We start from the raw sequence: 13,555 nt of genomic DNA on the forward strand, positions 1-13,555 counted from the left end.
AGCTCTATTACATGAGGCGGGCTCACGGTCATTGAATTGACATAGCAGAGGTTAACCCATGGTCGGTGGTTTTGCTTGCTGGTTTAGTTGATTAGGTTACATGTCTTTGATGGTTTCCTAATCACTCAGTATCCGATCGGTGCAGCCCGCCACTGAGTTTAGCTAATCGAAGAGGGTTGGAGATGTCAGTGATCAGAGATTTCAGTGATCCATTGCCGTCCAGGGACAGATAGCACTGACAAAAGCAGCTTCGGCTGAAGTTCTTGTAGGGGGATCGCAAAACGCGCAAGTCTCTTGGATTTCTAACATAATACAAGGGATAGAAATCATTTGTATGTTAACCATCACGGATAGCCAGTCGAAGTTCATCAACTGACTCCTCCAAACAATCCAGTAAATTATTGATGTGCCTTCCAAATCTTGGGACATGGTAATTCGTAAGTCCGGACACAGTCCTCTCATCCATCAATCTTAAAACATATTAGTAACGTTACTCATCAAAACCATATTGATACAATCTAACACTACAGAACTTTACTGGTTCGTCACATCGTGGGGCAGGTATGATGTGTACGTTATTCTCGGTAATGTATGAGCTCGCACTAAATTGTATTGGTCAGATATTTTATGAATGTGATTTTGGACAAAAATCTGGTTACAAATTCATTCACGTTGACCATTCCGCCCCATTGGTATTTATTTTCAATTGTGACTTGAATCTCTAATGACAGACTGCTATTTTTGTTTCGGTTTCTCCAAATAACTAAGAATTCCAAATGAACTCTGATTGTTAAATGTGTAATCGCAAACGCTCATTTGGAGCCTTGCATAGCGAGATTAGTTCTGCTCAGCTTTCCAAATTCCAGAATTAATTTTAACTTTGCGTCAAGTGCATTTCGAAATGTATAGGTTTCAGAACACACTTGGAGGGTGAGCTTTAGTCTCACAAAAACGCACAATTTAGCGGAAAAGACCATTATGAATTTGTACGTTTATCGAGCGTGTAATATTGTCCTGGAATGTTTAGGAACACTGAATTTCAAACCTGGTTCGGTTGGTTCCGTTCCACCATATCTGATTGATACAGTGCTATACATGTATTTCATAGTATGGGTTACTCATGTGTATCTATTTATACCAGCCGTGGAACTAAAATTCTGGGTTTATTTACGTTTAATATAGATTACAAAATAAATCAGTTCCAATTCATGTTGTCTTCTCTCATCGACATTTCTAAGAGGAAATAATTAAAGTTATGCATTCATAAAATCTAACTATGTATTACTTGTCTTGAATTGATTTCATGCATTATAGCACTTACTGGTATATAGCCTATTTATGCCTGCAGTCTTCATACTTGTTTAACTTGAGTTGAAAAACAGACCAAACTATTTGTTTTATTTAACTTTCTGGATTCAATTAATTTTTTGCATTCGTGAAAATGTATTTCAGAGGGATACATACATGACGTCCACCCCCCCCCCCCCCCCCCCCATCCGTTTACCTACCTGATTCACACATATCGCTGTCACTGATGTTTTTCTTGAAAAAAAAATGTAACACAGTATTTGTACCTTTAGTACATGTTGCTCGCACACCCGTGGGTGCTTAACCATTTATAGAGGGTCCGTCCAATAGTTTATCAACATTCTGAAGAAACAGATGTTGAAGCAAGTTGTTAAAGCTACCCCGCGATTTTTTGTCTTGTTTTCTGTAAACATATCCGTGTGCAGAGTAAATAGGAAATCAGCCTTAGCCGGGGGCGGGGGGGGGGGGGGGGGGGGGCACCATAAAAAAGTTGGTAGAAATTATATTTGAAAGAATAAATTGTGTCGCTACAGATTGAGACAATACCAAAAGTTTATATCAGGATGTCATTTTATCCCTCCGGAGAATATTTTAGGAAGTATTTTACAGATAATAAGTGCATGTTACGTGTGAAAATGTTCATCTAATTCTCAGGCTCAGAGAAGATTAATAATTTTGTCAATGTGCGTGCATTGTTTTTATTGTCGTTAACAAATGCCCGACGCCTGGTTATTGATAGGTTTCTCTTCTGCTTTCATTTTTCACTGTTCCAGATGCTGTCAAATGCAAGGATGAGGCTGCTATAGATTGCATTTGACTTTGCCAGAAGGAGGAGCAGAAGGAGGAGGAGGGGATCGATGCTCGCTTCTATCGCTTACCCGTGTCTGTGCGAGTGAGACTGAACTCAGTCCCTCCGGAAAAGCTGCCAGCCACCCGACCGACGGAGAGCAGCAGCAGCTCCGCTCCGCCCCGGCACTGATCAACACCCGCTCGGGGAGAGGAAGAGAGAGAGAGAGAGAGAGAGAAGTGGGGCGAGACTGAGACAGACAGAGAGGCAGGACCGACAGCTTGCGATCGTCCAGCCGGGGGGGTGGTGTGTTCCTGTGCCAACCCAGCCACCAGCTCCCCCCCCCCCCCCCCCGACAGACACATCCATACATTTTTTTTGCAATATTTAAGATATTGTACAGATAGCACCTACACATGTGTGTGTGTATATATATACACACACACACGCACATTGACGGCCCGCCATCGCCTCCGCCGTGCACCCCCCTCCCCCTATTCCCCCCTCCCCTCTTACACACCTGAAGAAAAGTCAACTTGAAACTCTCACAGCATGCCGCGGAGGAAGCAGCAAGCACCCAAACGGGCTGCAGGTAAACAAACAACTTCTATATCTTACCTCCTGCATTAGACAGTCACTATCATTATTCAGCCGTCTTTTTCTCGTTATAGAAAACCCCAAAAATCTTCCTGTCAAAAAAATGTGTTTGGTGACACAGCTCCTTCGCTGAGATTTGGGGTTTCTGTGTGTGTGTTTTTGGAGAAAAAAAAAGGGTCTCCGGCGAGACTTTTGTTTTGCGCTTGAAGTTTTTGTTGTTGTTGGATGTGAATTATTTTTGATGTGTTTAGCGGGGACGGAGTGAGCTGTGTGTGTGTGGAATTCAGTTGATGGGGTTGGAGGGGGGTGCTTTGGTTGGTCCAGCACAGTGTATAACCCCGTGTGTGTGTGTTTATCCCCTGTCAGTCAGGGAGAATTCAGTCTCTCTTGTGGAAAAAAAAGATGGATGGGTTGCAATATTTGACTGTGATCTGATAGAATGTTTGCAGTGCAGTGATTTGCAATCGGCACACTGAAAGGCCGTTTATAATAGCTATTTGGAAGGACAAACAAAAAAGCAACGGGATCGTCGGGAAGCGTGTGGCGGTTGGGGAGCACTTTGCAGATCTCTTGAGGAAATAAAAGTGAGGGGGCGGCGGGGGGGGGAGGAGGATATAATTTAGCCAAAATAAAAATGGGGAAGCCGTGCGAGCCGCTGGAACTTTGAACTTTTGTGCGATTGTGCCTCAAAGTCTCGCACGGCTCCAAAAAAACCCCATAGTTTTGCAAAAGAGGAATCTAATCTGGGAAATTAAACTGCCTTTTCCGAAAACCCTTTTTTTCTTGCTTCCCTCCCGAGAGTTATGATATTTGGTGGTGCAGGGCACAGAAATAAAAGTTCATTTTTCATCCGCCGGATCCACCCACTTAACTGGTCTTAAAGTCGATTGCCATCTTTGATTTGACGCGTGATTGATCACCTGTCATCTGGCGGGCTTTGATCTATTCATTCTCGATAAATATCAATAAATCACTCACTATGGCAACGCATGTGCTGGTGACGTAACGCCTGCCCCTGTCATTTCTTTGCCCAGGCATGCACAATTATTTTGTTTAGTGTTTTTTTGTAATGTGAGTGTTTTTTTTTCATTTCCTCTCCTTTAAGGAGAGTGGGATGAATACATTATGAAGAAATCTTAGCTATTAGTTTACACGCTTTCAACTTGCATGGCTGTAATCTGGTAAATGTGTCACTGCTATAGAAATAACCCTCCAGAAGACTTTCTTCATTGTTGAGGTAATTGTCTCTCCCCTGACAGGCACATTCATCAGTGGCTTAATGGTCAATCAAAAGTTGGCAGGCTGAGTGTTTTCATTCTTTCCTATACACTACATTAGGCATACTTAATCAAAATGTCTCTGTGTAATGGCTGTGAAGAGTTCATGACTGAGTGATCTGTTGTCTGCACAGATAGAAAATTAACAGCTCAGTGCTGGAAGATGTGAGCTTGCAGATAAACAAATCGTGCATTAATATTTCATCTTTGAGACCTCGATGTGCTATCAGCAGCATATTCTTGGCTGTTCTTCTTCCTGATGGTTTCACAGCTGTAACTCATTTCACTGATGACTTTACTGGGGTTACCAAGAGTGACGACAAATTGATTACCTGGCAGGACAGGAAGGGGCGAAGAGATGTGGGTTGACGGACGTGATATAAGTTCAACTATGTATTGAAGGAAAGTTGGGGGGGGGCAGCAGTTAGTGGGAAGAGGAATGGATATCAAATCACATTCATCAAAAAAAACTTTAAACAAGGTTGCAATGTTTTAAAATGAACTTATTTATTTAGAGAAATGCTGTGTTCCTGTCATTCCTGAAACTTGACACTGCCATCATCCAGGGAATTAAAAAAATGTCTGGTAACAATATGTTCTATGATTTGATAGTTTGATGAGGTTAAAAGTGCAGTAATACCATTTGGTGGGGTTCACCAGTTTATATAGTGTCAACATGTCTGTTGTATATTGACTACTAGTTAACTGCAATTGTGGCATCCCATGAAAGGAATTCAAATAAAAACTAAAGTTCTTCATAAACTACATCCATATGTAGCTTTAAGAAGAATAAAAGTAGTATTTTACCTGCCTTCAAAAGGGAGTTTTTAAATTTGAATCATTTTCAATTTAATTTTGCTTTATCAATATATATTTTTTAAATGCCCCCCCTCAATTTGCCATACATGGTATGGCACCATATATGCCACCCATATATTCAGGGTGATATTTATATTGTTTATTTTGAAATAAAGTTTGTGTAGATGATTAATTGAGAAAATGTGTATTATTCCATTATATAATTCATAGTGCAAAGAAAATGAGGACAGAATTAGATAAGTTAAATTATTATCCAGATTAAACTCTTTAAAAGTTCAAATTATAGTGTACGAGCCAGACCTTTAAAGATCTCACATTGTATTCCAGAACATTATGATTTAGGATTTAGTTGATTGCAATGAACAAGGATCAACAAACTGTGTTTAACAGATCCTGCTTTTATTTGCAGCCATATTATCCTGCATTTCAGTAATATAACAATTGCCAGTTCGAACTTTCTTCCCTTCTAAACTCCAAAAGCACTGCCCAATTTAGTCTGTGCTGTACATCAGTACTGCATGGAAATCACAATCCCTGAACTCATATTTTCCCAAGTTCTCAACCTAGCAAGATTCATTAAGCCCCCCATCTCTATCAGTTTCTCCATCCTTCAGATTTCTAAAACTCCGATGTGGTATAATCAGATTGGAAAACGTCATTGTTCTTTTCAGTCTTTTCCACTTTGGCGGCACACTTCACTTCAAGGCCTTGGTCCTTTACCTTGTTTTCTCATTTAAACAGTAATCACTAATATCACTGATAACCCATGCACAAGAGTAACTTTTCCTTCAAATACATTCTCTGTTGCCCTTTATGTAAGGTTATGTGGAAACCATTTAAAATACGTTTGTGATCTATACAGGTAGTAGATTACAGAAAAGGTTAATAACGCTGTTTCATGCATTAATTTTTTTTAATGATTAACATTTTAGCTGATTTGTATCCGTTCTAAGTGGGTTAACACATGCATCACTTGTTGTTTCTTTAAAGACCGGACTAAAGCCTGCCAAGCTGTATCACTGAGCACAAGACTGTCCCAGTATTGGGTGGTTCTGAGTGACTTAATGGATGGTATGGTCACTGGCTGGTCCTGTAAAGATTAATTTCTGACTTTAATTAACTTCTGCAGGCTCACAAGGTGAATTTTTGCTGAAGTCCAAAGTCTTCATACAGGAATAGTCACCCAATCCTCACAGATGTAAAATCTGTCGCATTTACACACTTGGGAGTGAGATAGTGTTTGCACAAAACTAATGTGAGTCTATCATTGTGATGTGGAGCCATGTAAGCGTCACTTTGTGCTTCCATAGATATAATAAATTTCAGGAGACAAAACCTTGGGAATGTTGGAAATGTGAAGCAATAAAACAGAAAATGCTGGTAGTACACAGCAGGTATCGTCTGAAAAGGAAGGTTAATGTTTCGAGTGTAGATTCTTCATTAAAACTGATGAAAGTTCTTGATCCAAAACATTAATGTGAGTTATCTCTTTTCAGAGCCTGATGAATCTGCACTGTACTTCAAGCATTTTCTGTTTGATTCCAGGAGAGAAAGTTTACATTGTGAAACCATAAAGACGTGTGTTACTACTTTTAAATCTTGATATTTTCCAGCCCAGCATTTTTATGGTGGACCATGCTGCAACAATTTGTGATGACAAGTGGGTTATTCACTAAACAGGAATTAAATGTAATAATTACAGTTGTACGTTAGCTCCACATGAAGTAATTGTAGATTAATGAACACCTGTGTCCGGAAGAGAAGAGCAGACTTAAATTCTTGCTTTGAACATTCCCACTAATTGTACCAGTTAAACAAAACAAAGAGTAACGGTGAAACAGAAGAAAGGTTTGTTGATTTTAACATCTGTTTTCAATGTGTTTTTTTGAAAAACCACTTATTGGATAGGTTCTCCTTAGTGTGGAAGTATATGTTTGGAAATCTCTTGAGTTTACTTTTTAAATCATAACATTCTCTAACAATTTCTCGTGTCTGTTAGTGGCAGTTCATTGTTTGGTTAAGCATTATCTTGGAATATACTCCCTCCTCACAAAACTAGTCAGTGCCAAACCTTATCCAATTCCACTGAATGTTGGTTACATACAGTATTTGATAAAACAAAGATGGCCAATACTGTAGATTTCACTATGCCTGAGCCTCCAGCCAATGTGCAAATCACACTTTCACCTGAGATTGGGCATACTAACATTTTACATTTAAGCTTCACTTACACGAGAGATGCAAATTTTGAAAAACCTTTCATTTTTTTAAGTTTGGAGGTTGGTTTAAGTGATGCCCATTACGTAAAACTCTGCTTTTTTCCCATAAGATATTGCTCATAAAAGGAATGGAAGTCGAGCTGCTCCGCCATTCAGTAAGATCATGGCTGATCTGATTGTGGCCTTAACTCCACTTTTCTGCCTGTCTCCCCTAACCTTGACTCCGTTGTCAATCAAAAATCAGTCTAACTCAGCCTTGAATAAATTCAATGACCTAGCCTCCCCTGCTTTCTGGGGAAGCTAATTGCACAAACTAACAACCCTCAGAGAAGAAATTCCTTCTCATCCCCATATTAAATTTTTAACTCTGCCTCCTGTTCTAGATTCCCCTAGGAGATAAAATATCCTCTCAGCATCTACTCTATCAAGCCCACTCAATCTTATATGTTTCAATTTTCTAAGCTCCAATGTATATGGGCTCAACCTGTTCAACCTTTCCTCATAAAACAACCCTTTCATCCCAGGAATCAGCCCAGTGACCGTTCTCTGAACTGCTTTCAATGCAAGTGTACCCTTCCTTAAGTAAGAAGACAAAAATTGTACACAGTACTTCAGGTGCCATCTCTCCAAGTTCAGAGGAGAGCGGTATAAGTGCCAACAGTGCATCGCTAAAATTAGACTTTGATGTAAACATTTACATATGTTCAAAAATGTGTGCCCAAGTAGCAAAATTATTTTTGTAAGAAGTAGATCACTTTAATTTCTATGCATACATAGTATTTAATTATATGATGCACATTGGAACTTAACTAGATGAGTAGATTTCCTCTCATTGGATCTCTGAAACCATTCAAGGGGCAAGTGGGTGTGTAGATGAGAATGGCTGTGAATAGGGGCATCATGGTTTCTCTGGAAGATGAGCTAGATGGACAGAATGGCCTGTCCTGGCTTTAATAATCTTTCTGATCAGTTAGGGTACAGGGAACATCAATCCTGAACCAACACCACCATGCTCATAGAAATTCAATACCGAAAGATGATAATTAGTCCACCATACCTTTGCTGGTGGCAGTAACATCAGAATGAGTTCTTTTAATTCCATATCCCTCCTCTTTTTTTTGTACTTTCCTAGTATTTTTCATTTGCCGTTCATTTAATTTTCTCCTATAAGTCATGATTTACTCTGCTTCGTTTGTCATTTGTGGTATTCGATTCAATATTCCAGTAACTTTTTGGCTAAAAAAATGTCTTCTAACCTCTCCTTTCTGCTTCTGCTAGTAAATCAGAATTTATGCCCCGTGACATTTGTTGCCCAGAAAGCAAACTATAGAAGTCATGTTTCCATGGACAAATTTAATTGTCTGCATCATTTGGGTTCTGTTCTGTATAGCTATGTGAAACAAACCTTAGAAGCAGCATAGTGTAAATGGGTTAAATACGGTTGATATTGTCATCAGTCTTGGCCCCACTCACAATCCATAGAGAGCCTAATCTCTAATAGGAGAACAATGCAGTAATGCTGAGCGGGTGCCATTGGGTAAGTGCTCAAAATGTAGCATTTTCTCGGAATTACTTGTGACATGGTAAATGCGCTTGCGTTCCGGTTAGAAAGTCAAATCAAAGTTATACTCAATGTAGTGCAATGTTCATTGTTACTTGTGCTGTGCAGTGATAGAATGGAGGTGATATTTTTGTTATGGAAAAGTTCTTGCATTGAATCTCGCAACCTGCTTGTTTGCCTGAAAGATGTAGCTAGCAGCCATGGAAACAAAAGCGGAAGAAAGTAAGGCGAATTTTATTTGAAAAATATTTGCTGAAAGGCACCTCAGTGGTATTGAAATAAACCAATGGATTCCTATGTATGTTTGGGCCTTCCTATAAACAATATGAATGCAGTTGTCATTTCTCATGATTTATTATTGGAAACAGATGCTTCTTGCTGATTAAAAGTATATAGGTAATGACCACAGTACAGTGTTATGGTAAGGAGTATATATTAATCAAAAACATCTGTTTCTCACTTCCAGTGCCATATTTCTGTAAAAACTGTACATTAGTATAAGTTGCAGGACCCTATGGACCTTTCGTTCTGCCAAATATGGTTCTGAAAACAAACCAGAGCAGTCATGTAACATCGCTTAGTGCATCTTCCATTTTTCACTCCTGACTGTGATGCTGATGCTTTCTGTTAGATGCAAAAAGACAGCAGATTCTGAGGCACAAAACCTTATTTGCATCGGTAAAATGGTTAGTTCATTGGATTACTGACTTCCCATCAGTTGAGGGTCCATTTCCATCCCAACTTCCATAAAGCAGTTATATTAAAGGAGCACTGATATCAAGATGTGGGAAGTATGAGAGCTAGGTAGAGACCCTGGGTTATTGCAGAAGATAGCATGGTGAATCATTGGTGGAACATCATGCTGTTATCTACAGCCATGCAAATGCTTCCTGGTCCTTTAATTTTGGTATTGTAAAACACTTCTTGACTACCCCACCTTTATGTTTGTAATCCTCTGAATTAAACTACTCGAGCAGTAATTGGCTATACAATTGGTTGTTCTGATACAAAACCTTCTGATTTTCACCTGGCCAGTTATAATATCTTTATTGTCACAAGTAGTCTTACATTAATACTGCAATGAAGTCACTGTGAAAAACCCCTAATTGCCACATTCCTGCGTCTGATTGGGGACACAGAGGGAGAATTCAGAATGTCCAAATTACCTAACAGCACGTCTTTCAGGACATGTGGGAGGAAACTAGATCACGTGGAGGAGACCCACGCAGACACAGGGAGAACATGCAGACTCCTCTCTCTCTCCCTCTCCCTCTCCCTCTCCCTCTCCCTCTCCCTCTCCCTCTCTCTCTCTCTCTCTCTCTATCTATCTATCTATCTATATATATATATATATATATATATATATATATATATATATACACACACACACACACACACACACACACAGTGACCTAAGCCGGAATCGAAACTGGGACCCTGGGAGCTGTGAAGCAACAGTGCTAACCACTATGTTACCGTGCCACCCAAAACCTTTTATATGGAGTATATAAATTATTTCAAGGGACACACAAACTGCCTAGTTTCACCTGTTGCTTATAGAATCTATTATCATTTGCCTTAACAGCTGTGAGTATAAACTAAAGGAAATACAGAAATATTACAGCGCAGAAGGAGGCCATTCAGCCCACTTGTGATGCACCAGCTGAAGGGAAGAAAAATAAACAAAGTAGACATACAAGATCCAGTATGAAAAGAAGGAACAAAAATAGTAAAAAATAAATGTATTTTTGTCAGAGGAGAGAGGAAGTGATAAAGTTTAATCAATTATCACACATCGTGCACGTGATCTGCAGCTGCAAGCCACAGTTGAAATTTAGGCGATTCAGATTTATTTATGACTATCAATTGCTTACAGGTTGGCAAAGTATCTCGTTGAATCGAATAAGTAAATGTAAAGTTCCAGCTGGCGGAGTACATGCTGGTGATTCTTTTTTATTGAGTTTGGGTTTGAAATGCCTGTTTGACAATTTTGTGGCCCAAATTAATCTTGTAGTAAAAATTGTGCCAATTTTCTTCCATGTCCATAATAACAGGCTTTTGCTGAAGCACAGACTACAGTACATGGTCCATATATATATTGTTCATGTATCAATTTTCACACGTGGGGTTTACAACCAAGTCCAATTATGTCCTCACCTGATGTCCATAATGTGTTTCCAGCAAGAATCAACCGGTAACATTCAACCCAAATATGCTGGTACCAATTGTCGCATCTCTGCCATTGCCTCAATTGATATTATTTAACTCAGAGCTGAAGTTATTGAACCTATAAAGAAAGAAAGATTGAGAAAGAGTGATTAATGTTGTGCCTTTCATGATCTCAGGACATCTCAAACGCTCTAGAGCCAGTGAAACATGTTAAGGTACAGTCACTGTTGTAGGAAATTGCTTGTATATATCCAGTGGATATGTTAAGTTAGTACTGTCACTTTTCTTAGGACCGTATGTATAGAAATACTCATGTATGCATCAATTTCTTAATGCTCCCGATAAGATTAATTTGGGCAAGTGTGTTAGAAAGCAGCAGAGTCATACTAGATTAGATCTATGTCCTGGCTTTGAGCAGCATGTTATAGGTCTAGTCTTTTCCCTATGTTTTTCAGCTATATCCTTCTGAGAGGTGGCTTGGCTGTTCATAGTGCTTTGCATTTCAGGGATTTTGGAAATGGACCTCCAGAGTGTTTAATATGTCCATTTATAAGTGGTGACTGTCAGTCTGTTTCGTTTGTGATCCATTTATCCATTTGTGTTTCAGTAAATAACAAAATAAGTACAGGTGAGGGTGGCTGTTTGGATCACCCTAGCACATGGATGCAAATTTTTATTTCTAACATCCTGCCTCAAGGAGCATTCAACATGTTAGCAATCTGTGCAAAATGTTTCCACAAACATCAGTCTTGTATTGGCCCTTTTATCACATTTAAGCTTACATATTCTAATATATGGCTTTTTTGAAGAGTGCTCTCGACTAAGCTTACCTATACATCTTTTATACTTCTATAAAGTTCCTGTTATTCATCTCCTTTCATAGCTAAATAATTACAGGCTTTCCACTTTCACCCCATAACTCTTGTACCATCTCCATGGCTTGAATATTTCCATTATATCTGTTAACCAAAGTGAACACAAGTTCAAAGCATTCTGATCAGAGTATCATATGATTTTAATGTGACATTCTCTACCTTTGCGATAAAATAATTAAATTTCACGTTCTACTTGGATTGTTCAGTTGCTGCTTCACAGCAATCTAATGGACATGTTAAGTAGCAAGTCTGCTGTGACTCCCAGATCCTTCCCAGATTCATCTGTTAACTGTTTCTGTAGCTTAGTACACTTTATTCCTGCAACATTTTATGCTTTCTATTTGTTTGTATCAAATTTCATATCACTGTTCCATCAATTTACCAATGTTGTCCATCATGTTTTAGAGAACCTTGGCTGATGCCCCTCTCGAGTGTGGTAACATCTGTGAATTTAATTAAATTGCAGTTGCAGAATCAGTATCATTAATGTTGATTAAGAGAATAGGTGTTGAGAATAGGTGTTCCTGGGATAGTCTTTAAGTTAATGCCCCCAAACCCCAAATCAAACGCTTTACTAATACCCACAGTGCTTTCTGATTTCGTTAGTCTTAAATGTTTCAAACCAATCCAGATCTCCACTTGATTCATATCCTCTAGTTGGCTATGGTGGAAGCTGTACTCCAAAACTGAGGGAGGATTGGGAGGAAATTGCACTTTCTTTTAACTAACTGCAAAGGTTGCACTGGTCTACACACTGTAAGGAACATCTTTAGCAATTGCTTCTCTTCCCACTCTTGCATTGCCATTTCTGGAACCTTCAAAGGAAATGAAACATTGGGTTAACTTCAACATAATTGTCAATAACTCCAAACTCCATATTTTCGCCACTTGATTGACTCTACAACTTTCCCTGTATTGTCAGAGCACTTGGCTGACATTCAGTCTAAACATTGGGAAGACTGAAACTATTATATTTGGTCTCCATCATAAAATCCTTAACCTTCCTGCTCCCTGAGGAAACCCATAACCTGGAAATTCTGTTTGACTTTGAGCTGAGCTTCCAAAATTTTCTTTCAGGACAAAGGCCACCTACTCCCACCTCCATCCCTCTTTCAAACATTTGCGGTGGAAATCACCACTCTTTTCTTACCTCCAAGTTTCAACCTCTGTAAATGTAAGTTTAGACCAATCTTGGCTTCCAGTTTCCTATGCTGTGTCTGGTGGTGCTCATTGACATACATTGGCAGCAGCCACTGCCTCCAGTTTAAAATTATCATATCCTTGTATTGAATCTCTCCACAGCCTCACCCCATCCTAACACTGTAATTTCTTCCAGAGTATAATTCCCACCCCTTGAGGTCTATTCTTCTGGCTTCTTGTGCTCTTTCCTCTGCATCATTGGCGGTGGCCTACAGTCCTCCAGATTTGCACTGTTTGTCACATAGTCCTGAAGTCTTTCTGTTTCTTCCTTTCATTCTCCTTTTAAGAGACTCATCAATGTCCACTTCTTTGAAGCATTTAGACACCACCTTTTAATATTTCCAGTTTTGCCTCACCATCCATTTTTCTTGTCCCTGTGAAGCAGTTTAGGAAGACTTTCTATTTGAAAGGCAAGGTAAGTTGTTGGTTTGTTATCTGGACCCATTAGGTACAGGGATTATAATGATAATTGCATTGACTTAAATAGACAAAATAATAGTTTTAATAATAATAATAATTTCCCAATCTTGCAATATCTGGGCTAATTGTCCAGTCATACACCTGACAAGTGGTGCTCACTTGGAATGCTATAGAAATTGAAGGTCCACTGATCCATGTATTTCAATGAATGTCAAGAAAATTGCATTGTGTGCTTGAAGCTACCCAACAAGCCTGCTCAGAGGTAGATGGGCTAAGATAGGAATGGAGGTGGGTGGTGTTCCAAAGTTGAAGTACCAATCCTC

General features: G+C 39.2%; 1 protein-coding gene across 4 annotated transcripts in view; it reads left to right on the forward strand.

Moving 5' to 3' along the window:
- The first annotated feature begins 2,089 nt into the window (after positions 1 to 2,089).
- The window catches only part of tshz2 (teashirt zinc finger homeobox 2), a 769,641-nt gene continuing 758,175 nt past the window's right edge, over positions 2,090 to 13,555 (forward strand). For 3 of the 4 annotated variants that reach the window (XM_072514692.1, XM_072514693.1, XM_072514694.1), the window contains exon 1: positions 2,090 to 2,687. In XM_072514692.1, coding sequence (XP_072370793.1) covers positions 2,648 to 2,687 — 40 coding nt within the window. In that variant the 5' untranslated portion in view covers positions 2,090 to 2,647. The remainder of the gene's footprint in view (positions 2,688 to 13,555) is intronic. The other variant, XM_072514691.1, reaches the window with a different exon arrangement.

Source organism: Scyliorhinus torazame, chromosome 8 (genome assembly GCF_047496885.1).
Source record: "Scyliorhinus torazame isolate Kashiwa2021f chromosome 8, sScyTor2.1, whole genome shotgun sequence".
NCBI classification, from domain to species: Eukaryota; Metazoa; Chordata; class Chondrichthyes; order Carcharhiniformes; family Scyliorhinidae; genus Scyliorhinus; species Scyliorhinus torazame.